The following is a 25175-nucleotide window of genomic DNA, read 5'->3' on the forward strand; positions in this document are numbered from 1 at the left end:
TTATGGAAAAGGCTCCATGTCAGATTATTTTTGATCATGTTATTGCACAAGTCATTTTAATTTTGCATATTTCACTTTAATTTGCATAACTCACTTTAATTATGTATCTCAGTTTCCTCATCTGTAAAGTGGGAATAATACTTCTTTGGTTACATACCTCACAAGATGATTGAGAAAATTAAGTAATTAATAATGAGAAAATTAATTAAAATAAAAATGAAAAGTACATTCTAAACGACCAAGTACAACATCAGGGAGAGCCAAGATCCCAGATCTAGAGCTGGAAAGCTATCTATAAGCCCTTTTTTCAGATGAAGAAAATATGATTAGGAGGGAGTTGTTGCCCAAAGTCAGCAAGTAGCAGGACGAGCATTTGAACTCAGATCTTTTGCTTCTAAATCCAATTCACTTTCTATTGAACCACATCATTGTCATCATCATCACCATCATTATATTAATTAATAGTATTAGATCAGGGTGAGTACTTAATCCAGTGTTATTAAGAATGAAAGACAGCTAAATGGTACCATGAATAAAGCATTGGACTTGGAGTCAGAAGATCTTAGTTGAAATTTGGTCCCAGCCTTTTACTAACTATATTACCCTAGGCAAGTCATTTTACCTCAGCCTACCTCAGTTTCCTCATTTGAAAAATAGGGTTAATAATAGTGCCTACTTCACAGAGCTGCTGTAAGGATCAAATGCGATAACATATATACAGTGCTTTGCAAATCTTAAAGCAATATGTTTTTCCTATGTTGGCTATTTTAAGAACTATTCTTTGGAAAGATTAGCAAGTGCACTATTAATAAACAATGCTTCCAAGGGATGAAAGCTTTAGATTTATTTTCCAAAGTAAAGAAATGAAATTGCAACAGATGTACATTGAGGGTTTAAATAAAAACCAAGTATACATTTCTTTGCAGTTTCTTTTATTGAAAAATACATTTTTTAAAATTCATTAAGAACATTCACAAAACAACACAGTACAAATGCTACCACAACCAATCTCAAATGTTGGTAATTAAAGGTAAATAGTCTATTCCCACACAATCCTTTCTAAAGTAGTTTCTTCCATGTGCAACACACCATTAGTGCAATTCTCAGACTGGACCTGAAGTCCTCTTGTCCCAGGTTTATTGCAGACCAGGCTTTATTGTAGCACCAGCTTTCAGCGAGGAAAGTGTTCTCCACCGTGTTTATGCTGAAAGCAGGTTATATATTCCCATTCTTTCCATTTTCCTCATTTTCCCCCATCACCAGGAAAGCCACTGATCAATAATCAATGCCTTAGTCCCTTTTGTCACACCATACATGTTCCTCTCATTGTATATAACTTCCCAATACTCACATTCTGTTTTAACCTTATTGTTCACAAGTAGAACCAAAGAAATATTGGCACCAACCTCCTCAGAGGAGGGGATAGAGAATGAATCATCCATCATAGCATGGATATAAACATTGAAGGTATTCTCAGGACATTTTGGCCATCCACTTGCCAAATCAGACATAGGAAAAAAAAAACCTGGCCATGGTGTAATATAAGAGTTGCCCCATAATGGCACAAGGTCTGATAAGTTTAGTTTCCATGGGTGTAGTATTATCTCCCCCCCCTTTTTTTTCCTGTGACTGTTGGTATTCCTGAGACAAATGAAATTGTTCAGTCTCAAAACCTGTCCTAAACCCACAATCAAGGGTGGGAAGAACCCCTACTACTCAAATCTTTCATAGTAGACTCAAATATAAGGCACTGATTCATAGTCATTAAATATTTGTACCACTAGTCTAAAGTCTGCTTAATATCAGAAACAACTCAGCATACATTTGGGACACTATGAGATCTACTTCTCCTAAGAAATGAAGTTATCAAGTAATTTTGTTTTAGTCACTTCATGTTTATAGGAAGTTTTACAAACAACAACAAATGACATACATATATATATATATTGTTTTTCTCAGCAGTGCTGTTGAGATTCAGGGCACCTCAAATGGGGTTTGGTTTGTTTGTTTGTTTTTCAAGTATATTTAGCCAAACTGCAAACCCTGAGCATGTTTGGTGCATACCTCTATTTTGTAAACTGTAATATGAAACTCCTCCTTGAGCACCAAATAGAAGAAAGTATGCCATTGGTATTTGCAAATGCAGATGCGAGTATCCTAACATATTTGCTTTCTGACATGATCACTATTAGGCTATTTAGATATCGGTATTCTCCTACAATCCAAAAATAATTTCTGGTACCAAAAACTTTCAGCAAAAATGGCCTTTTATCGCTATTAAATCTGAAGACACCTAAAGTAAATTCCTTGCTCTATAAGGCATTGGTGAAAGAAAGCAAAATCTAAGTGTAAGAAAAAGGAAATCCAGAATGCCGATTTCTGGTCATAGAGGAGTGAACTTTTCATGAAAGCTAACTTGGAAATCTGAGTTAGGATAAATACATCAGTGTGTAGTTTGTTCTTTTCCCCTATCTACACCATCATGCCCACAAATGTCCTAATATATTTCATCCTGAGGTGTGTGCCTGGGGGAAAGGGAATACATTCTGGTGAATTAAAATTTTACATTGACAATGATCATGACTAAAGTCTTACTCTAGAATGGGTACCTCTTGGTGGGGTGGTGACCCTTGGTTCTCAAAGGGTAGGTCAGCAGAAAGCATTCAAAATCTTAATCAACGATCATTTTGGTAAATGATTATTGGATGCCAAGCACTGTGTTAGGGGATTTAGGAAACAAATTTAAAAATGAAATAGTTCCTTGCTCTCAAGGAGCTTCCATTCTATCAACAAATCCTAACAAGTATTAATAAGTACAAGTAATTCCTTTGATAAACTGTTATCTAGAAACCAATCTAGCTAAGGATGAATGCATTTCTCACCAAAGAGATGACAAGAGGGTGATTTTTTGTTTAGGTCACAGCAATTAATGAAGCCTTCTACTAATTCATTCTACTTTGGTGATATGAAGAAAATCACCTTTGGAAGTAGCTCATCAAATGAGCTAGGCCATCTAGAACCCCTTAATATGGGGCTGATTGAAGCCTGGCCATTTTATCAATAGGAAAAGAAAGCATATTAAAGTAAAGAAAGTATAGGCTGGTACACACATGGAAAACTCCAAGTTACTTGTAGACACAGACTAAATGGAAATAGATTTCAAGTCAAATGATCTGGTTCTGATACCAGATCTATATCTTATACCTGTGTGGTCTCTCTGTGACTTGGTTTCCTCATCTAAAACAGGAAAGAACTGAATTAGGTAACCTCTAAAGTCTCTTCTAACTCAGTATTGAGGTAGAGAAAGACAAAGACTTTGCCATTCTTTTGAAAAGACTGAGAATTAAAGAAATTTTATGCAATGGTAGATGGATGTCTTAAGGGATGACCTAGTATTAACTGGGTTTGGTATCAGAAGATCTCACGCAATCTTATTTTATTTAACATGAAGGAAAGACAGCTGCAATTAAACTCCAAGTAATGGATAGGGCTTCTTCTTCATTACTATTTAATGCAACTGCAAGAAAGGACAAAGCAATACAACATCAAGAATAGGTTTATATTAAATTTTTTAAAAAAAACTTTTTTTTCCTACCCTCTGACTTGAGGTAGAGAATTGAGTTGCAACTCTGGTATAAGGCATTTATTTATATTCAAATCAGAGCATTGGATTGATAATAGCTAGTGTAAAATTAATTTTGGAAGTCAGCAGATTTATAACTTTGCCTCTTATTATCCATCTCATTCTATATCCTATAGAATTCAATAAAGTGGAATAGCTCCAGCACCTAATATCTGTCTGGAATAAAAACAAAGAAGCAATATTTCTTATATCCTCATTTTCTACAGAATTCAGGTCTTTCCCAACATATGAAGTCAAGGCTTAAATGTGCCATGAAGAGTTTCTGAGGTTGTTAATCGCACTGAAGGCTACCTCTCTGTTCCCCTGGAGTTAAGATTCTTTACCAATAACTTGAGCAATGTTGAGAAAATCTCTTTATGAACTCTTTGGGCTCAGTTTCCACTTCAGTGGATTGAATTGGGTTATATAAGACTTCACAGGCCCCATCTAGTGTGAACATTCTTTTATGTTCTTCTGTGGTCTCAGGAAATAGAGAATGGAGCTCAGGGTTTGGCAGACCAAGTTAAAATTCTACCTGTGACACTTGCCTTCTGTGTGACCCTATGTGAGTGATTAAGTCATTCTAGGTGAGTCTCAATTTTTTTATCTGTAAAAGGCAGGAGATGGACTAGATATCCATTATTATATTAAATCTATGATCCTATAATCTCTTCAACACAGTAACTACATTCTCCAAAGCTATCTTTGTGGCTTTTCACTGATCTTATCCGTTTTTCTCCTGTTAGGTCAGCATCCATCTCTGGCAAACAATAAGAACTGGGCAAGTTTTGATTCTTTAGCATGGACAGTCATGTAAGTGCTGCCAGCAATTGGAGTCCAGGTTCGGCTTCTCCACTAATGTTTCATGAGATGAAGGGGTCCAGATATAGCAAAGTGACTCACTGAGGAACCTTGGGCAAACTACTTATGACCTCAGTGTTAGTCACTGCCATCAGCAAGAGGTATAAGTTGTGTAAGAGCACATCAGAATTAAATGATGCTTTCAGACAGGACTTAAAAGCAAAAGGCAAATAAAGATCCAGTGGCATTTAGACCCTAACATATTACAACATTATTTCCAGAGGATTCTTGAGAGCATGCCATGACCACGTTCTAAATCTTATTTCTCTGATAGTCAGATTCTCAGCCAGGGAGGGTTGGCTCCTATTCCTTCCATGCTCACACTTATTTCTAGATTAGGATCTCTCAAGAGAGCCCCCACATTTACATAGTGGGATCCTTTTCATTAATGATTAGCAGATCTAATAGATAAGAGGTGTGACTATAATCTCCATGAGCCACACAACCTCACTTCCTATGGCAAAAAAAGAAGCAGTTTTAAGGAAAAAATATTGCTGGATCATATTTTCAAGTCAAGGGTAATATTTTAAATCACCAGGTTTTATTTTGGTTTGTTTTACTCTAATTTTGAACAAACCAGAAAAGGAAAATAAATTCTTTAAGAGAAATACATAGCAATATTTGTTCTGGCATCTCAAAAATCAGATTAGGAAGCATTTAAATTCAGTTTTTCTCAATAAAATATTTAATACTATCTCAGGGCAAGCAATCCATATTCTCTTGTCATTTTATGACTGTTCAAGATTTGTAGGATAGTCTTCCTCAAAATAATAACTAGACTAAGTCAGTGTCTGTACAACCAAGGCATAATCAGACATAATGGAAAGAGTCTGCAGGTGTAATAATGCTGTTGGAAAAGCAGTCTTGCAAATACCAAGAAGAGAATCTTCTGGCATTTTTGCAACCATGCAGACTGGCCACAGTGAATCAGATTCACCTGAATTCCAAGTAACAACTTATTCTGTTCCCCCAAACTTTCTATTATTCAATGTACTAAAAAAGCAAGCAGCTATCAAAGGGAATCATGAAAACGGGAAGGGGGAAAAAACAACAACAACCCAGACATCACAAACTTGTATCAAAAGCCTGCATTCTGAAAGAAAAATGCTCCCTCATGGGACAAAAAACTTAATTTCAAATTCACTCATTGACTTTCTAATACGATCAACCTGTCATATTTTCAACATTTTCAAGTGACATAGCACAGTACAAAGGAGAAAAATAAAACCCTTATTTCCTTTCATAATCACTTTTGAGATTATCCAAATCCTTTAAAAATAACTCTTGAAACAAAGACTGGAGAATAACTATGCATTCTAGTAGGGCTATCCAAAATACTTCCTTATCCCATCTAAAATCCAGATGTGTTCTGACTCCACCCAAGAATCCCATAAAATTCCAAGTACCAATAAAAATGCTCCTCTGATCCAAAAGTATAATTTTTTTTTTGGCCGAATTATTTCATAAGCCCCATAGGAGGACTAGCACCTTTCATTTACAAGTTTTAATTGAACCCTGTGAACAATTCAAGGATTTTTACCTTGGGGACAAATATGAAGCTTACATTCTGCATTCAATATAAAAAGAAGCAATTTTACAGAGAAAAAAAATAGTGTTATTTCAACTTGCTGTGTAAAACTATAATAATGTATTGCTTGGAAAACAAGAAACTTACACACTTGGTTTGTATGGAGCAAAAAATAAGAAAAAAAGTTAGAAGCGGTTTTACAGATGAATTCTCAGGGCTGCTGCAAGGTGATTTCCAGATTAAATGAGGAGATTCCTTCCACCTTGTTCCTATAAAAACATATCCAAAGAAAACATTAATTTTAAAATATATCTTGTTTCTTTAAAATTATAAAATACCCTCTAAATATTGATTTTTTTAAAAAATCTTCCTTAAAAGGTTGAGTCTGATGGTTATTGTAGTAAAGTTCAACATTTTAACCATTTACTTTGACAAATAGTAATAGAAAGGTTAATGTTTCAGAAGATATGGATTCAAGTCCTACCTATTCATTACCTATGTCACTTTGGGCCAAAGTTTGCTCCGGTATGAAATGAGAGTGGACTAAATGGCCTTCCTTCCAGTTCAATATAAGAATCCATGTTCTGTTCAGTAAAATGTTGAGCAAAGGCTAACTTCTCAATCAATCAGCAAGCATTTATCAAGTATCTATTGTGTATCTTAGGTTCAAATCAAAGTCAATAAACATGGTATGGTGGAAAAAGCAATGGTTTTAGTCAGAAGGCTTGGTTTCCAGCACCTGTTTGGATGCTTACTAGCTATGTCTCTAAGCCTCAGTAACTTAACTAATATATATGTATATATGTAAACTCCCTTACCAAGTTTTTGAAAGAAATATGCAAACCATAATGAATTTATATAAATTTTATTTCACATTTATATAAATATGAACTAATTTTTAGTATCACAGCAATTCAAAGTTTTGTGAGGTTAGATCTTACATTTAAGAGTGGAATGGAGTTAAGCCTCCATTGGGTTGTCAGGTGTGTATGTATATATTTAATGGGCCATACTGGACTATTGCAATATTCCATTAAGCCTGGAGTCATAAAGATGTGAGTTCAAATCTAGCCTTACATACTTACTAGCTATATAAATTCTACTAAATCACTTAATCTTTGCCTGCCTCAATTTCCTTATCTGTAAAAATAGGAATTATTGTAGCACCTACCACTTAGAGTAGTTGTGAGGAAATATGAGATAAAATTTGTAAGGTATTTTGTAAATATTTAAATTATATACCATTGCTAATTATCATCATCATCATCATCATCATCATCATCATCATCATCATCTTTTATTTATTTAGGACCAAAGGCATACTTCATCCTTACCATGATCACACAAATAATTGAAGGATAACAGTGAGAATAAAACATTTTAATAGATTAAAATAATTCATATTAGAACCACATACTAAAGATAATAGAGGTATTTTACTTTGTTCTGTCATCACAGAATCAGAAAATGTTGATCAGAAGTATTTATTAAATGCCTATAGTGTTCCAGGTATCATGCTAGGTACTAAGGATAGAAATCTAAAGTTGAAATAGTCCACCATTCAAGTAGCTTTAAATTCTGTCAGGGAAGATATATACATATTCAGAATATCCTAAAATTCTTAGTATAATTTTAAGCCATTAAAATTTAAAAATTATTACTCCTATTATTCAGACTAGAGGCTTACTTCATTTTTAACATAATACAATTAATTTTAACATAGCCAATTAATATATGAAAAGTTGAAACTTTAAACACTAGTACTTTTGGGACACTTGTATGTGTAAATGCAAAATATGTGTAAGGTAAAATACTGAGTAATTGGAGAAATTTAAAAAAAAAACTTTCTGTAGGGGGTAGCATTTGAGATGAGCTTTGGGGGGGGGGGGTGAAACAGGGATTCTAAGAGGTCATTCCAGCCATGGAAAACCAGAATGACCTTAGAGATTATTTAATCCACTACTTCCTCCCCACACAATTTTACAGATGAAGAAACTAGAGAAAGTTGGTTGCTCAAAGTTACACACCAGGTGATATCCCTGAAAAGTTGAATTGAATTTTTCTAGATTGAATGAATGTGGAGTTAGATATTTAATAGAACTCTCTAGGTAGTGTTCTTATAAATTACATTGAGTAGCATTTGCTTTTTTACAAACCTGGATTTCTGAATGCCTCAAAATGAGGCACAGACTAGTAACAGTGAGCAATGCTTCTGAGTCCATTCCAAGAGAGGCACGGATGTGGCAAAGCATAACTTGAAACTATTTCTAGCAACTAAAAATAAACTGTGTCTATGTCTACCTGTACTTTTTCTAAAAAAGGAATTTTTTTTCTGATTTGAAGGGACCAAATGTAAACTGAGCTTACTATAAAGACCTAACAATTATATCTCTCTCAAAATGGAATGTGTTGCCCACCCCCCAGGGAGTTTTCCATTACTTCTAAATTGGGGCTACATTCTTACTTGTCTAGAATATAGTAGAGGGTGCTTCAGCTAAGTATTGGACCAAATGAGTTCTCTTATACCTGCCAATTCTAGGCATCTAGGTGGTGAGGTAGACAGAGCTCTGAATGTGGAGGCAGGAAGACCTAAATTCAAACCCTATCTCAGGCACTTAGAAGCTATGTGACCTTGTTTGCCTCAGTTTTCTTAACCATAAATTGAGAGAGTCAGATTGAATGGCCTTCAAAGTCCCTTCCTTCCAATTCCCAGTGTGTGATATATATGTATTTTTATGAAACTATGAAGAAACAGAGAAGCCTGCTAGCTATCTTAGTAGATATAATCCCATTTCACATACAAGTGGTCTTCAAATCATACTGTAATAGCAGCCCTTTGGCAATACTGATCATGACACTACTTTTTTTCTTTATTAGAACAACAGCTATTTAAGAACAGAAAAGTGCATGTGAATTGACTGTGAAAACGTCTATAGCTTCATAGTTTGTGTTTATATTTTTGTGCATTTTAATTCTTTGATTTAGAGTGGGGTAATAATAGCATTTCAAATTACTCCAGACCTTACTCCTGTGAAATTCAGAGAAGCCATTCTGTGTTGCAGAGAGCTGTCGCTGTACCTTAAATTCAGTTTTGTGTGTGTGGCTTTTTTTTTAGCTTTGTATTTTCAAAATAAATAGTTCTCAGCATTCACCTTTGCAAAACCTTGTGCCTAAATTTTTCTCCCTCCCTTTCCCCTACTTCCTTCCTTAGACATATAGTAATCCAGTATCTCTTAAACATGTGCAATTCTTCTATACATATTTTGTGTGGCTTTTTTAAAAACAAAAAATTGCTTCATTTAAGGAACAGATCATTTTCCAAATTTTATATGGCATCTATCTCATAAGTTGTATGTGTCAGAAAATGAACACATTTCTAATTATTTCATTTCTCCTTTTCTGTGTGTGTGGTTTTTTTTTTTTTTGTTGTTGTTGTTGTTGTTGTTGTTGTTACCAAAATCAGTCCAACCATTTCATCAACTATTTCCAAGAATGTAGAAATTATTTTTCTTTTTTTTGGGGGGGAAAGGAAATTCTCATTCTTTGTCCATATCAAAATCTTTTGGTTCCTTTTCTGTCCTCCTTTCCCTGAGTTTCTGACAATGAGGTGGCCTTTTCCCTTCTAAAAACCGACTCTTCTATATGTGCACTTGATCACTTCTCCTGTCTTCTCTAACAGATCAAATCCTAATTCTCCCTTCCCTTCTGATGTTCGACCATTCCCTACCAACTTCCTTCAAACATTCTCAAGATTTCCGAATCCTTGAAAATCCTTCAATAGACTTTGCAATCATTTTGAACTATTATCCCATACACCTACTTCCTTTCTCAATCAAATTCCATGGAAAAGAGACATACATTCATTGCCTTCATTTTCTCTCCTCACTCACTCTTCAATTCTTTGCTGGTTCCCAATCTTGTCACTCAACTGCTTTCTCCAAAGTTTTCAATTATCACAACTGCCAACACTGATGATCTTTTCTCAGTCTTAATCCTTCTGTATCCAGCTGCTGGATTTGACTACTCCCTCCTTTAGATTTTCATGAAACTACTCTTTCTTATTAGTCTTCCTGTCTGACTGCAGTTTCTCAGTCTTCTTTACTGAATCATCTAGCAACTCTCATCTCACTAACTGAATGCTCCCCAATGTTCTCTCCCATGGGCTTAAACATTATCTATGCAGATCCATATAACCCCATAATTTCCCCTGAGCTTCATCCCACATGAAATGACCTATTGGTCATTTCAATAGTCCTGTAGTCATTTCCAGTTCAAAAAGTGAACTCATTTATTTCCCCTTAAACTCTTCCCTCTTCTGAACTTCTCTATTTCTGTCTAAGGCATCACTATCCCAGCAGTCTTCCAGACTCATAACCTTGGCATTTTGCATGACTGCTCACTCTCCTTCATCCCACAAATCTAACTAGTTGCCAAATCTTGCCTTTTATACCTTCACTACGTGACCTCCTCTCTGACTCATATCCCTCATTTCAGGCCCCCTTCACCTTTCATTTAGATTATAATAACATCTTTCTAATTGGTACCCAGTCTAAGTAACCCCCCTCCTTTTATCTCCATTGCCAAAGTGAAATTCTGTAAGTGCAGATCTGACCTTGCCACTCCCCTGCTCCCTTGCTTCCCTGTTCCCCTGGTTAATTAACTCCTGGGACTCAATTCACTTCAAGGACTTTCTTTTGCTTCTAGAACAAACTCCTCTACCACTTAAAACCCCACCCAACTTAGCTTTAAATTGTCTTTCTAGCTTCATTGAACATAACTCTATCTCTTCTTTGCATTTTGGCCAAATGAGCCTTCTCTTTCTTCTTTCATGTAATGTTTTATTTTACACTTTCATCCCACATGCCTAAAATTCGTTCCCTTCTCTGATGCCTCATAGAATTCCTGTCTTCCTTTAAAATATATTTCAAGCACCATCTTTTTTTAGGAAGCCTGCCCTGATCTCCCTTAATTACTAGTGCTCCCTAACTGATTAACTTGTATATATTTCTATTTATTCACTTTATAATTATACTGTATTTATTTTCATATGTACATATCTCCTCCATGAGAATGTATACTCCTGGAAAACAAGGACTGTTTCATTCTTTATACTTTCTCTTCAGTGCCTGCTTCTTTGTAAGAACTTAATAAATACTTGCTGAAATAAACTGAACAGAAAAGAAAGATGTTACATGGATGAAGATTACAAAAAATACCCAAATTATTCCCATTATTCCCAATTTTTCTCCTTTTAGTTTTCTTATCTTAAGGATCAAATACTTTGGCAACTCATGCCAAATTCAATATGCCATTCAATTCACTGTATCTTTGTATTAATAGCCAGTTTATTGTGGTGGAAAAAAACCATTTGCCTGGGATATCAGAAGCTTGGAATCAATGACTGACTTCACCAGTAATGAACTACTTCTATTTTCACAGACTCATTAGACTTACAGACTCACTTAACTTCTTTAACTGAGGGCCTCAATAAAGCTACATTTAAAATGAGAAAGTTGAATTAAATAACATGAAGGTCTCTTCCAAGTTTGGAAGAAAATTGGTAGATTAATTAGTATTCCGCTTATCGAAAACTATGGTTGTAAAAATGCAACGAGAGGAAAATTGTAGACAAAATATAATAGAATTAAGTGAAATAAGGATTTTTCCCAAGGAAGTAAATTTTTTAAGATTCATAAAGAGTTCTTCTTCCTTGTCCCTTCCTTTTGTCCAGCAGGAAGTCACTGTAGGTGTTGGTTATTTTTCTGCTTTCCATTGAAGAGAGCATAAGAATATTTTTATTAATACTAATAACAAATATTGTTAAGAATATCTGTTCTGGAAGTTCCAAGTTCAGATTCTTAATATTTCTTATTGCAACTTCTAGTCAATTTTTAAATTTGGTTTTGGTTTTGCCAACGGATCCTTGCTTTCACTGTTATAAGTAATCAATTCCCTTATTGTAGATTACCATTGTCTCTACCACTTCTTAAAATCTTAGAGAATTCCCGGGGTATTGAGTTTATGTGACTTGCCCAGAGTTGCATAGCCAGGACATGTCCAAAATTGAGCTGGAATCTGGTCTTCCCAAATCCAAGAATTCTCTATCACTATGCCAGTTGCCTCACATACCTTCCTGGTCATTCTTATCCAGTTTTATTTTTATAGAATGTTTTTCTTCATTTAAAAAGAACATCAAAATCAATGATAGTAACAATAATCTAGTACCTGCCCTTTCACAGCATGCTTTCCTCAAAGCAACTTGTGAAGTAGATAGGAACAAGTGTTATGCTTGTTATTATATTATTGATCATTATTACAGGTAAAGAGTTAGAGTTATTTCTGCTAAGGACTCATTCTCTCAGTCACCCAAGTTTATTACTTCTAAGATATTCTCAACTCTTCCCTCCTCTCATCCTCCCACATTTAGGCATTTGTCAAATCTTTTTATTCCATTCACAGAACATCTCTGACATCTCTTTTTTTCCCTCTACTCATAACATCAATACCCTAGTATAGACTAATTGCTTATGTAGAATACTCATCCAGAATGTTTTTTTCCTCATATCTGCTTTTCAGAAGTCTTGTCTTCATTCAAACCTTAACTCACGTCTCTTCCTATGGGAAAAACTCCCTCTCTTCCCCCCCCCCCCCACTTCTTGGAGATTTCCTACATGCTGTGTCACCTTCCTTTAGTAGAACATGAGCTCCTTGAGGGCAGAGACTGTTTCTTTTTTTTTTTTTTCATCTCTAATGTCTCATGCAATGCCTAGTACATGGAAGTATTTAATATATATATATCCTCCTGTTTGAGAGGTGTGGTGATGTAATGCACAGAGAATTGGCCTTGGAATCCTACCGCTGAAACATATGGGTTGTATGACTCCAGACAAGTTATTTATCTTCTCAAGGATCTTGGCAATTCTCTAAGATAAAAATTTGCAGAGTTAATTTGCACTGGCTAGAAAGAATTTCCTCTCTGAGAGGTTCTTATACATAGATCTAGTTTTAAAAAATCATTTCCTATCTCTCCTTGCTTAGAATTATACCCAAGTAGAGGGGAGAATTGTCATGTGTAGCTGACAGTTCATGCTTTGGATTATAAGATATTTTGAAAGTTCCCAAGAGGTATCAGAATATTCTGGCCTTCAACCAACTAGCCACAGTGAGGAAATCGGTCATCTAGAATGGCACTGTAACTATTCCTGCTAGGTTTAGGTCTTACTCCACACCAGGGCAACCCCAGGGTTAGGTTGGGTTCACATAACTTGGTGCTTCCCCTGAAGTTCTGTTTTAGGGATAGATTGACTCTGGTGATCTAGAAAGGCTCATTGGCAAACTGTAAATAGCTGAATCCCTACCTGAAGGTATCTTCTCTATGGCATCTCCCAGCCTTTCCTTGAACTCCTGCAATGACAGGGAACTCACTACTTTACATGACCTCTATTTATCATTATCAGCTCCAATTACTAGAAAGTACTTCTTTATACTGAATGAAAATCTTCCTCCTAGGAACTTCCATCTGTAGTTGGATTACAGAGATTATTTTAAATTAATCCCTTCAAGGAAGGTTCTAAGGAGTCTAATCTAAACATTCAGGCATTTCTTGTATGGTTACTCCTCAAGAAGATTAGATCCACCATGACTGACTAATGATTTTATGTACAAAAGTCCAGCCAATAGCCCACAAGTGAGCTTCCCAGTGCAAAATTACTTGGAAGGATTTTATATGATATCATGGCCCTAGGTTTTGGACATTGCTTGGCAGCCCCAGAGCAAGGTGATGTGGAGATATAGTTGGATGATGGAGGAGTGGGGTTGGCTCCTAAATTGTAATAAGTTTAGAGGAAAGGGAAGAGAAGAGAGAATGCAAATTACAGACTAACTCATGGGCTACAGAATCACATAGCCTCATCTCTTCTCTCTCCAATCTATCCTCCACACAGCTGCCGAGAAGACGTTACTAAAGCATCCTCTGACCATCTGTCTCTCTCTCTCTCTCTTGCTCAAGAGAGAGGGTCACAAAACAATATTAATCAATTGGAGGAAAAAAATAAGGTGTTTTTTTTTCCTTTCTTTTATTGGATCTATGATTTTCTCAGCTGTGTGACAGCTCATAACAGCCCGGGGAAGGACTAGAATTAGTTCTTCCCAACCTTGATACCAATTCTTTACTGCTGACATCATGATGTAGGAAAATTTGCCAGGGAAGAGAGGAAGCACAAGAGAGTGAGAGGGGAGGCAGGATAATAGAAGATAAGGACAATTAAGCACAGAAGTAGCTGAAACTGAGAGAAAAGAATACATGAAAACAACTGAAGGGAATATGAAAATGGCTCCTGACAGGTTGCCGTCTTACTTCAGGAGTCAAGCAATCTTGTTTCAGGAACACACCCTTTAGAGTTTTAGGCCAGAAGTTCTTTTATACATGGACTCCTTCTCAAACTTATGACAGCTAGGTGGTCCAGTAAATAGAGCACTAGACCTGGAATCAGGAAAACCTGAGTTCCAATCTGGCCTCAGATTCTTCCTAGCTATGCGATTCTGAGCAAATCAGTTAATTTATATCTGCCTCAGTTTCCAAATTTGTAAAATGAAAGTAATAATAACTTCTAACTCATGGATTGTTGTGAAAAATATGTAAAGTACTTTGCAAACCTTAAAGTGTTATAGAATATCTATATTTTTTTAAACAAGTTTACAGACTTCTAGAAAAAAAATCCTTATTTAAGCTGTGCCTCCCTGTCAAGAGACCAATGTTACATACAGGATTTGCTTGATGAGTAAACAGATTTTACAAATTAGCAGCAGTCAGTCATAGTGGGAGAAGATAAGAGCACAGTAAGAAGCAGAGCACAGATGCTGAAAACATATCTCAGAGACATCAAATCAGAGAATATATGTCAGGCAAAGGCTATGAGCCTATAGCTCTTTTCCTTTTGTATAATGCTTTTATCAAAAATGCTCTTTTCTCTTCTCCATAATCACTATTCTCTTTTTACATGAGAAGAAGGGGACTTTCAAAGAGGTTAAGTGACTTGCTTTTGCTGTAGCCAACAAATGTTAGAATGGGTAGCATTGGGTTCTTTGGCATTTGCTGATGACCATCACTATCTTTGCTAATAAGAATATCACTCAAGTCCTGAAAAAAATTATAATCTTTCCTCAATGTTTGTACTATGTTCAAGTTAAGTCAACAAGTATTTTTTTCACTTAAGAGACTTTTCAACATTCATTTTTGTAAGATTTTGAGTTCCAAATCAACAAGCATGCATTAAAGCTCCTAGTGCTCGCCAGGCAACTAGATGGCACAGTGGACAGAGATCCAGGCCTGGAGTCAGGAAAACCAGAGTTCAAATGTGACCTCAGATACTTAAGAGCTGTATAATAAGCAAGATACTTGATCTCTGCTTGCCTCAGTTTCTTCATTTGCAATATGAGCTAGAGAAGAAATGGCAGTATCTTTACTAAAAAGACTCCAAAAAGGGTCTGAAATGACTGAACAACAAACAAATTGGTATTAATCATACCCTAAATCACTACATCTTTCTAACTATAGAAACCAAAGAAGAAAATAATTATTTTAATAATGGTGAACATTTACATTTACATATAGGCTGCTAGTGATTCAATGGATAGAGCACTGGACCTGCTGATGCAGGGCTATGTCTTGAGTAATGACTGCTCTTCTCCTAACTTGTAATAATCTCTTTACTCATCAAACAAGTCCTGTATGTAACATTTGAACTAGAGTTCAAAGGTGGCTTCAGACACTTAATAGCTGGACAAGTCAACTTCCCTATTTGCCTCCCTTTCCTCAAACCAAAGCTCCTCTCTTTATTTATCATAAATATTAAATACCTGAAAGCCAACAAGGTAGACTATATAGAGAGCCTGCCTCAAAGTCTGAAAGATCAGAGTTCACTTAATAACTGAGCAATCTTGAGGCATCCCTTAAGTTCTCTGTAACTTGGGCACATTCTAAGATCTCAGGAAAGAGGCAATATAGTGTATTAAAAGATAACTAGAATTGGAAACAAAGAGATGTGGATGCAGGGCCAAGTTATGTGATTCTGGATTTGTCAATTAAATTTCTGTGTCTCAGTTTTCTATAAAATGAAGAACTTGTACCTGATGGCTTCTAAGATCCCAAACAAAGCCTTAAGCTCCTAAATTCCAAACCAAGTACTCAGAATTAGGATTGGACCCTCATCCAGCTCTATGCACCACTGTAATAGCCTCTCATTTGTTGTCTTAGTCTCTCCCTACACCAATTCATCCTCCATAGAATTACTAAATTGATATTTCACTTTTGTCTGTGTATCACTAGGAATTAACCTGTGCTTTAGTAGGTACTTTATAAATGCTAATTGATTGACTAATGGCCATCATCTCATTTTCTTCTCACAAAAAAACAAACAAACAAAAAAAAACCAAAGGTGGTTTGGATAGGTAGTAATGTCCTTATTTTACCAATAAGAAACTTATCATATGTCTACTATACAATACATGGTCTCTAATTCACAAATCTTCTGATTACTAATCCAGGGGATTTCTCACACTGAATAGAGAAACATTCTTATTCTTTGGTACCTTTCCCTTTTCCTCAATTTACAGGAGGTAAGAACTCACATGTATCAATCAAAAAACATTTGTTCAAGGTGTGCTGTGTGTCAGGCATTCTATTAGACCCTAGGTATAAAAATAAATTAATAATAATGATAATAACTTTATATAGATTTGAAAACATTTTTCAATATTTATAAAACTTTATACATTCTATCTGATATCTTAATCTAGCCTATCAAATTTTACATTAATGGAAATATAAAATAAAATTATTATTATTAATATAAAATAATTAAATATACTGTATAATATATTAGTATATTATGATATTAATCATTACAAAAAGATGATATTAATATATGTCATAATAGATGATATATTAATGTGATTATAATAATATAATAGAGTATAGTAAATTACATGTGATATGTGATATAGAATATATTATGTGTTATATATATTAATTATTAAACTTAATAACACAGTATATATTAATTATCTCATTTGGTCCTCACAACATTATAAGAAAAGTGCAGCTGAGAGCTTCCAGAACCTGCCCCTGGGATTACCCCTCTAGGCAGTGACAGAGATGCTATTAAAATATGGGAAATCCAAAGAGTTTACATTCTACAGAGATAATGACATCTCTATCACTACCTTTCTCTATAATAAATACAAATAAAATAAAATCAATATAGCTCTTTAAGGTTTTAAGGTTTCCTCCCAATTCTTCTATGAAGTTCCTGGTAGATAGATCTTCAGAAAAAAATTCCATAGTCTAGGTGTTTGTCCAAGGTCATGCACTTATTAGTGTCAGCCACAAGGCAGGTGAAAGGGGTTGGGAATATATTTGAGGGGAAAAAGGTGATATAGAAAAAAAGATATTAATATATTTTTATTTTAAAAATTTAAATACCTGAGCTAGTATTCAACTATAGACTCATAACTCTAAACCCTAAATATGATCCTCTTAGGATCAGAGAATCATAGAATGAGAGAGAATCTCAGAGAACATCCAATCTAAATCTCCATTTTATTTATTTATTCATTAATTCATTAATTTTTTGCTGAGGCAATTGGGGTTAAGTGACTTGCCCAGGATCACACAGCTAGTAAGTGTTAAGTGTCTGAGGCCAGATTTGAACTCTCGCTTCTCCTGACTTCATGGCTGATGTTCTATTTACTGCACCAACTAGCTGCTCCAACAACCTCCATTTTATTTAGAAAAGAGGAATATTCAGGTCCAGAGGTTTCAAGTGATTTGCCTGCTAATGATAGAATCAGGATGTAAACTCAAGTTTTGGTGACTCTAATTTTCATTTTAGCAATGCCCACCTCCTTTCTTGGTCACCAGGAGTGAGAAAAACCTTCAGATCTGAATCAATGAAAGTGTCCTATTTTATAGATGATGTATGTACTCTTGTACATATAGGGAGGGAGGGAAGAGAATTATATTTTCTCCCAAATGTCCACAAGGCAAAGACAGCTTTTCCTCTTTTCCCCTTTTCCCCAATCCCCTCCACATTGCACACACTTTCTCCCCTCTCCCTTTAAAATGAGGTTTGGGTAAAGATGTCCTAGATTCAAAGAAAAGAATAATTTGTGTGTAATGCTCCCTTTGCTCCCTACAGAGTCCTGGATGGTCTCCTAATTGAGAGGCTGAACAAGAAGCATTGTTTGCTAGCAAACTCATGGGATATGTCTTGTCTAAGAGGGTAAATGAAGGAGATAGTGAGCATTTTTTATTTTATCTGATTGCTTTTTCTAATGAAAGACAGCATTTCCCCCCCACTGAAATCTACAGGGTGCCAGTCTGAAAAGAGGAGTTAGTATCCCAGCGTACCTAAAATCTTAGGTTAGGAACATGGAATAGCTATCCCTGGGCCTCTTCATGTATAGCCAAAAAGATGGCGACCCAGCCAGCAAGAGGCCGTATATTGCAACATTGGCTTCTTCAGATTTCAGAAAGGTCAAATTATGTGAGTGAGAGAGAATAAGCTTATGTGTATGTAACAAATATCTCTAGTAATAGCTAATGAAAACATAAATGGGAACTTATAATCAAACATCAGAACTAAAGATCAAGAGCTTAAGAAATGCAACTTTAATTTAGAATATTTCAAACTGCCAAAATTAAATAGGAAAGAAAGCTGAGATAGAGGGAGCATAAACTATGTGGTTTCTGATAATCACCTTTAAAAAGAAACAAAAAAATTGCCTTTGGTACCCACCGAAAAGCAACCAAACGTGTATTCTTAAATTTGTCTGTCAACAAATATGTACTTGGTTCTGAGGACAGTGCTAGTTGCTGAGGATAAGAAAAGATGATTAGGAAGCAATCCCTCAAATTGATACACATACACACAAATGCCAACTACTTTATTATTTATGTTATTTGACCACAGTAGGAGTTTGTGGAGGGGAGGGAACAGAGGGAAAAGGTTGGGCGTGGGCCCGGGGGGGAGGGGAGGTTGGTTCAAAAAAGCCAGAAGAGAAGCCTGCAGAGAGTGTGGATAAATAAGGCTCACAGCCAAACCTCATTTTCATTTCTTCTCTGAATTCACTGTTTTTCAGAGCTTTTGCAAATCTCTAAACTATAACCTTGCATTACCTCTCCTGTCTCTTGCACTTAGTTCTAAGGAAAAGTAAAGTGATTGATGTCAGGAGAGGGAGTGAGAGGACAGGAAAGTTTGGAGGGCAATGTAGCAGAAAGAGGGAAGGGGAAGGACCTGGGATTTCCTAAATGTAAATATAACTCCTAGCAAGAAAACTCCATCTGCTAGTGCAGATTGGCCCCTTGAGCTCTGGAGAGGTGGCCACTAGAAATTTAGCTCCTGAGTAATTAGAATGGGATGAAATATAACCTCCCTGAAATGTGCCCATGGCATTTCTCTCTCCCTCCACTGTATGAACTTTTGTGTCCTAGCAGTGAATTGTGCATATGCATATTTATATATACTCACATCTTTTCCTTATATGTATATACTTATATATTTCAGTATAATTGGCTTACTTTGTAATTTTTTTTTTTTTTGTATTTTGTTCCACATTTAAAAATATGATTGTGGGAAGGGCTTTTTCAAACTCCCAAAGGGGGTCGTGACACATAATAAGAGGCTGAGAATCCCCGATTTACAATTTATGAACTTCAAACAAATGAAATTAAAAACTTACCAAGAGCTGCTTCCATTTGTTTTCCCATAAATGTATTTGTTCATCATCTGTGTTCCACCACGAAGCTCATGGTGGTACCATCAAAGGATGGGGGCGTGATGATCCTTGGCCCCAGTGGTTGTGAGGTGATGCTGATGACAGGTTTGCCATGCACCTGGGCAAACCCCTTGGCGCCCACAAGCTGGGGGGTTGCAGTGGGGCCGGAGGAGGAAGTGGAGGAGGGAGGCTGGCCCATGGCAATAAAATACGGGGTCTCAGCAAAAGCCATCTCTCGGGGGGCTACTGCTTCTTTGCCAGAGGGATCTCTAGTCACGGGAGAGAGCTCGCCTCCTCCAGGAGGATGGGTGAGGGCTGTTGGCTGCAGGGCATTGGGGGGCAGCATTGGGGGCAGGAACCCAGGGTAGATCATATAGGTGGGGCCATAGGCACCAGGGCTCAAAGCTAAGGGAGAAACAGGGATGGACATGGGAGTCATTGCCTGCTGCTGGGAGGTCATGGGAACATCTACATACTGCCCAGTCTCTGGATCAAATAGCCGCCTTGTCATGGGTTGAACGGGTGTGTCTACCAGATAGTACTGGCCAGTGGTCAGGTCTAGCAGCATCTTTCGCTGGGTCTGCTGAGGCTGTGGCTGCTGGAAGGGGTCTGCTGGGCCTGGAGCTGCTGCTGCAGGGGCTGGAGCAGAGATGCCGGGAGGGGAGAAGCACAGTACCTGTGGCTGGGCCCCATGCAGGGTGAAAGGCAGTGACTGCTGGTGATAGACAGCAGTGGGGGGGTGATCAGGACTCTGGGGGACTGCCGGGGCCGTGGTGGCCGGGTCCCGAGCATTGTCTGTTTTATTGCGCCAGCTGGGTCGGCCGACCCCACTGCTCTGGGCCCCCTTGGCGTTGTTGGGGACTTGGCTGCGGGCACTTAGGGGTGGCAGGCTACACAGAGTGGCAGCAGAGGAAGCCACCGCTCCTGCTCTTCCGGGGACCTCGGCACTCCCCACGTTCCCTTTGAGAGGGCTGGGCTGGTAGCTCCCACCGTCGCTGCTGGCTGAGTCCAAGCCCTTCTCCCCATCTCCCGCGTTTTTCTTGCTCGTGGTTTCAGTGGGCAGTGCTCGAGTGGCTGGAGAGATCTTTAGGGACCGGAGGCCCTGGGATTTGATCCCCTTTGCCAAGGAAGAACTTTCCTGGGCAGGGCCTTGAGGGAACTTGCCTGCGATCCCGCCTGCCACTACCGCCGTTTTCTGGGTACCTACTGTGAAGGTATTCCGGTTGCTAGGTAAGGGAGGTAAGGGCTGCAGAGGTTGGGTCCTCTCCACATCTTTGTGGGTGGGGGGAATGTAGAGAGATCGGGGCCTTTCCCTAGCCATGTTCTCAAAGGCTGCAGCCCTGGCCGACACGCTCTCTGCGTTGGGGTTGGAGTTTCTCCGCTGAAGGCGCTCGGGGCCCACCCCCCTCATAACCACCCCGCTCTTTCCCCCTGGCCCTCGCTCTTCTACCTCCACCAATCTTTTGGCTGGCTTGCCCGCTTCCCCCCCGTGGCCTTCGCGCTCTTCACTCTCGATGAGGGACAGCACGTGACTGTCAGCCATCATGGGCAGTGGGTCGCTCTTGCGTTTCCATTCATACCGGTTGAAGCTATACAGCTCCTCCATCGATCTCACGGCTGCTGTGAGCTTCTCCAGCGCATTGCGCGTGGGCTTCGGGACTTTGACCTCCTCCTTGGCCTCTTCTTCTTTAGGCTTTTCCGGTGTCTTCTGGGCAGATGGCTTGGAGACAATCTTTAATACAGGCAGGTGGGACCCCTGTTCAGTCTTATTGGGAGCGATGGTGGCCACAGGTAACCTACCGGATGCCCTGTGAACTAAGACCGTGCCCTCGGGAGAAGAAGAGGGAAGGGTCCTAGTGGAAGCTTTCCCCAGGCTATCCCTTAGATCTCGGTCCAGACTTTCTTCTCTGGGGTTCGCTACTGCTTGGCACGTGATTACCATCGGGGACAGGGACTTAGGAGCGCCGCCCCCCGCAGAGAGCTGCCTGGGTTTCGGTCCCGAAGTTGCCTGTTCAGGGGTCACACTGCCTTTATCACTGCTTTCCCCAGATCCTTTGATCAGTTTCCGGACGTCTCTCACCTGGTGGAGTGGCCCTTGAGTTTTGGATTTGTCCCTCACGTCCCGTACCTGGAACTGGGGCACCTTTTCCAAGCTGTCGCCCCTGAAGAGTTTCTGCTGCGCTCTGCTGTTGTCCTCGATGGTCTTGAAAATGGTTGAGGAGCTGCTCCCTGCCAGCTTCGGGGTGAGCAACTTGGCTATGTTAAAGTCGGCACTGGGCTCCTGCACGCTGCCCAGGCGGATCTTGATTTCAGGGACTTTGGGCTTGATCACAGCCGTGGAAGCAGCCTGGGCCGTCGGATATTTAGTGGCCTGTTTTCCGGGCTGCTTGTCTTTGGGAGTGTGCTGGATGTTGGGGACGAAGAGTCGGGACATGATCGTTGACTTGCTGGCAGATATCTCCCCAAGGTCAGCCTTCCAGTCCCCGCCTTTGGAGAGCTTCAGTTTCCGGATCGGGGCCTTCTCCTCCAGTCTCTCGGCCTCCTTCTCCTTCCAGGACCTGAACGCGCTGTTCTGGCTGCGGAGGAAGATGCCCTTGACAGTTTCCGAGGCGCTTTTCTTAATTCCACACACCTCTTCTGAGCCGTGGTCAGTGAAGGCTCTGTGGGCTCCCGCACCGCTTTCCCGGGGAGCACTGGCTTGAAAAACTGGAGATTTGTCTTCAGAGACCGGCGTGTCCCCGCCGGCATCGGAGACACTGACCACCGTGTACTCGGAACTGGCCTCCGAGTAGTGGGAACTCTGTCTTTGCAGACTCTTCTCGGGGGGCTTCTCCCAAGCTGAGGAGTCCTCGGGCTCCCTGGAAGAGCCAGGGGCTTTCTTGTGAGATGTGTCCGAGACTTCCCCCCTTTCCATTTTGAATTCCTGCTCCCGCTGCATCTTCTTAGAGATGACATTTTTGAGAAGACTGGAAGCAAATTTGGATTTTTTCTGCGTGCCTTCGGCCCGAGAGGAAGGCTTGCTGCTCTCCGACGTCTCCGAGCCGTCATCTGTGTAAACGGACCCCGAGGCCTTAGTGGCACCTTTTTTCACAGACCCCGCAACAGAGCTTGCTTTGCTCTCGCTGCGTAAATTGAGCGTCTCCAAAAGGGTGACCACTCGGGAGCCGCTTTGGACCTGTTTCTGAAAGCACAGGGGGGTCTCCACGTGGGTGATCTCCCCGTCCACTTTGCTGACCACAAATTCCAGGGCCTTGGTCTGAGACTTCTTGGACTGGATATAGAGCTGGTCTGCAGGGGGCCTGACGCCGGCCCCTTTCCTCAGCCCCGCAGCCACGGACGCGGCGCTGTTCTTCAGCAGGCTCTGCTCCACCCTGGCCCCGAGCCCCGCACATTTTAGATCCAAGAAGGTGGACCAGCGGCCGAAGCCCACGTCGGAAAGGGCGGCGGAGGAAGCTCTGGAGCTAATGTTAAGGGCCTCAAAGTAAGGGTAAGCTAGGCTCCGGAAGGCTCGGGATGTCAGGTTACGCACCTCTTTATCCGCGTCGTCCAGCTCACTGACCGCACTGGACGCCCCACTCGAGTAATCCACCAGCTCCTTCGCCCGGACGGCCCCGCACCTGGTCTGCAGGCGGGCAGGTAGGGCGATGAATTTCCTTGCATGGTCTTGAGCTGTTGCTGCAGCTGGGTGCGGCTTGGGCAAACTTGAATTGTGTTCAGCAGCTGAAGAGACTCGGAGGCTCATTTCGCCTTCATGCTTGGCAGCGTGAATAATGTTTTGCTTTGCCCGCACGTTGCTAGGCTCATTTATAGCCCGGGAAGTAGGTTTGATTGATAGGCGGATCTGGCCTGGAGCATTCCCACAGCTGCTTGTGGCTGCCGCTGCCGCTGCCGCTGCTGCTGTTCCTGCCGCCGCTGCTGGACCTGCCTTCTGGGGCTCGCCCGGGGGCTCACATGGGGGGGTAGCAGCCGTGTCGGTGTCACTTTCAGACAGAGTGCTGCCCACTTCGGTGCTGCTGGTGTCGCGGCCGTCGCCGGCCACGGGCGCGTGCCCTGGCTCGCTACTGATGGGGGTGGGAGAGCGGGTGGCGCTGGTGCTCGGGCCCGTGCTCAGGTAGCAGCTGTCTTCGGTCGGGGTGGTGGCGTCCCCGGGGGTCTCATCGCTGCCACCAAAGGAAGCGTAGTCGACGAACGAGTAGATCACGTTGTTGTCCTCGAAGTCCCAGCGGGAGGCCAGTCCGAGGTCGAAGTCCGTGTCCTGTTCGACTTCACTCAGCTGGATCTCATGGGTGGTGATGTAGTGAGCCTCCTCGTTCGGCGGGGGGTGGCCGCAGCCCGGGGACTTGGCAGGCTTGGCCCCGAACCCTGCGGCCGGTCCTCCTCTTGCTTTTCCCCCTTCTCCCGCTCTGGGCGGGTGGGCTGCCTTGTGATCCTCGGGGCAGCTGGGCTCCCGGTCACTCCCCTCACCGCTCTCACTCTCGAAACCCAAGGAAGAAGACGACGTGGCCGGCGCACCGACGGACGTGCTGGTGTCGTCCAAGTTGGGGGAGCGGGCGTCCCTTACCTTGTCCGTTGGGGAGGAGGAGGCAGAGAAGGAGGAGAAAGAAGAAAAGGACTCGGGACTCCCGTGGCCGCGGGAGAGCTGGAAGCCGGCCAGATCCGAGGAGGTAGGAGTCTGGGGTGTGGGGGCAGCTTCCGGGGGGCTGCTCGCTCTGCTCTGGGGCTCGTCACCCTCCAAAGTGAAGCTCAAAGTCCCCGGGCTTTCCCGAGCCGCCCCAGCGGGGCCACAGATCTCCACATATTTTGCTTCCCCCGACGTCTTGGGAAGCGTCGGCTGCTGCTGTGGCTTGAGGTCTTGGCGGCCTCCTCCACTGCCCTCCCCATCCCCGACCTCTCTCAGTTTGGGCTCTTTCACCAGGTCAGCAGCAGTCCCTTCCATACTGATCCCTTCCTCGGGCCGCAGTGACAGGAGGAGACAGTGGTGAGACAGCCGGATCCTACTCCGGCCCCCTCTGGGACGAAGAGTTGCCTGGAGAAGGGGCCCACGTGCCTGGAACGAACCCCCAGCTGGGGACGCTTCTGCCACTGACACCAGCTTCAACTTCTTGGGCCCCTGTGGCGGGGCCTGGGCCGACCCAAGGGAGATGGGAAGGCCCCTGTGTGGGGCGGCGGAGGTGGCTGCAGTGGTCTGCGCTGGGGGGGCTGCTGCTGCCGCCGCGATAGCTGCCAGGGTCTTGTAGCTGAGCTTTCCCGTACAGTTGTTGCCTTGGCACTGTCTGCAGTTATGAGCCCGAATGCCATTGGTAACAGAAGGAGCAGCATCTGTAGCTCCACTCGGAGACACCCAGAAATGAAGGGAAAGCATGTGTTGGTTCTCGTGGAGCCTTGTCC

General features: G+C 40.9%; 1 protein-coding gene across 1 annotated transcript; it reads right to left on the bottom strand.

Annotated features, from left to right (window-relative positions):
• Positions 1-915: 915 nt before the first annotated feature.
• On the bottom strand, positions 916-25175 carry C6H4orf54 (chromosome 6 C4orf54 homolog). Its single transcript, XM_074272648.1, has 2 exons — positions 19752-25175; positions 916-6280 (listed from the first exon to the last, which is right to left on the bottom strand). The coding sequence occupies exon 1, from the start codon at positions 25147-25149 to the stop codon at positions 19795-19797; it is 5355 nt and encodes a 1784-aa protein (XP_074128749.1). The 5' UTR covers positions 25150-25175; the 3' UTR covers positions 916-6280; positions 19752-19794.

Source organism: Sminthopsis crassicaudata, chromosome 6, assembly GCF_048593235.1.
Source record: "Sminthopsis crassicaudata isolate SCR6 chromosome 6, ASM4859323v1, whole genome shotgun sequence".
NCBI classification, from domain to species: domain Eukaryota; kingdom Metazoa; phylum Chordata; class Mammalia; order Dasyuromorphia; family Dasyuridae; genus Sminthopsis; species Sminthopsis crassicaudata.

What these genes read in the sequence shown, in the direction of transcription:
- C6H4orf54 (XM_074272648.1), bottom strand. Translation starts at nt 25,149, where the DNA reads ATGCTTTCCCTTCATTTCTGGGTGTCTCCGAGTGGAGCTACAGATGCT.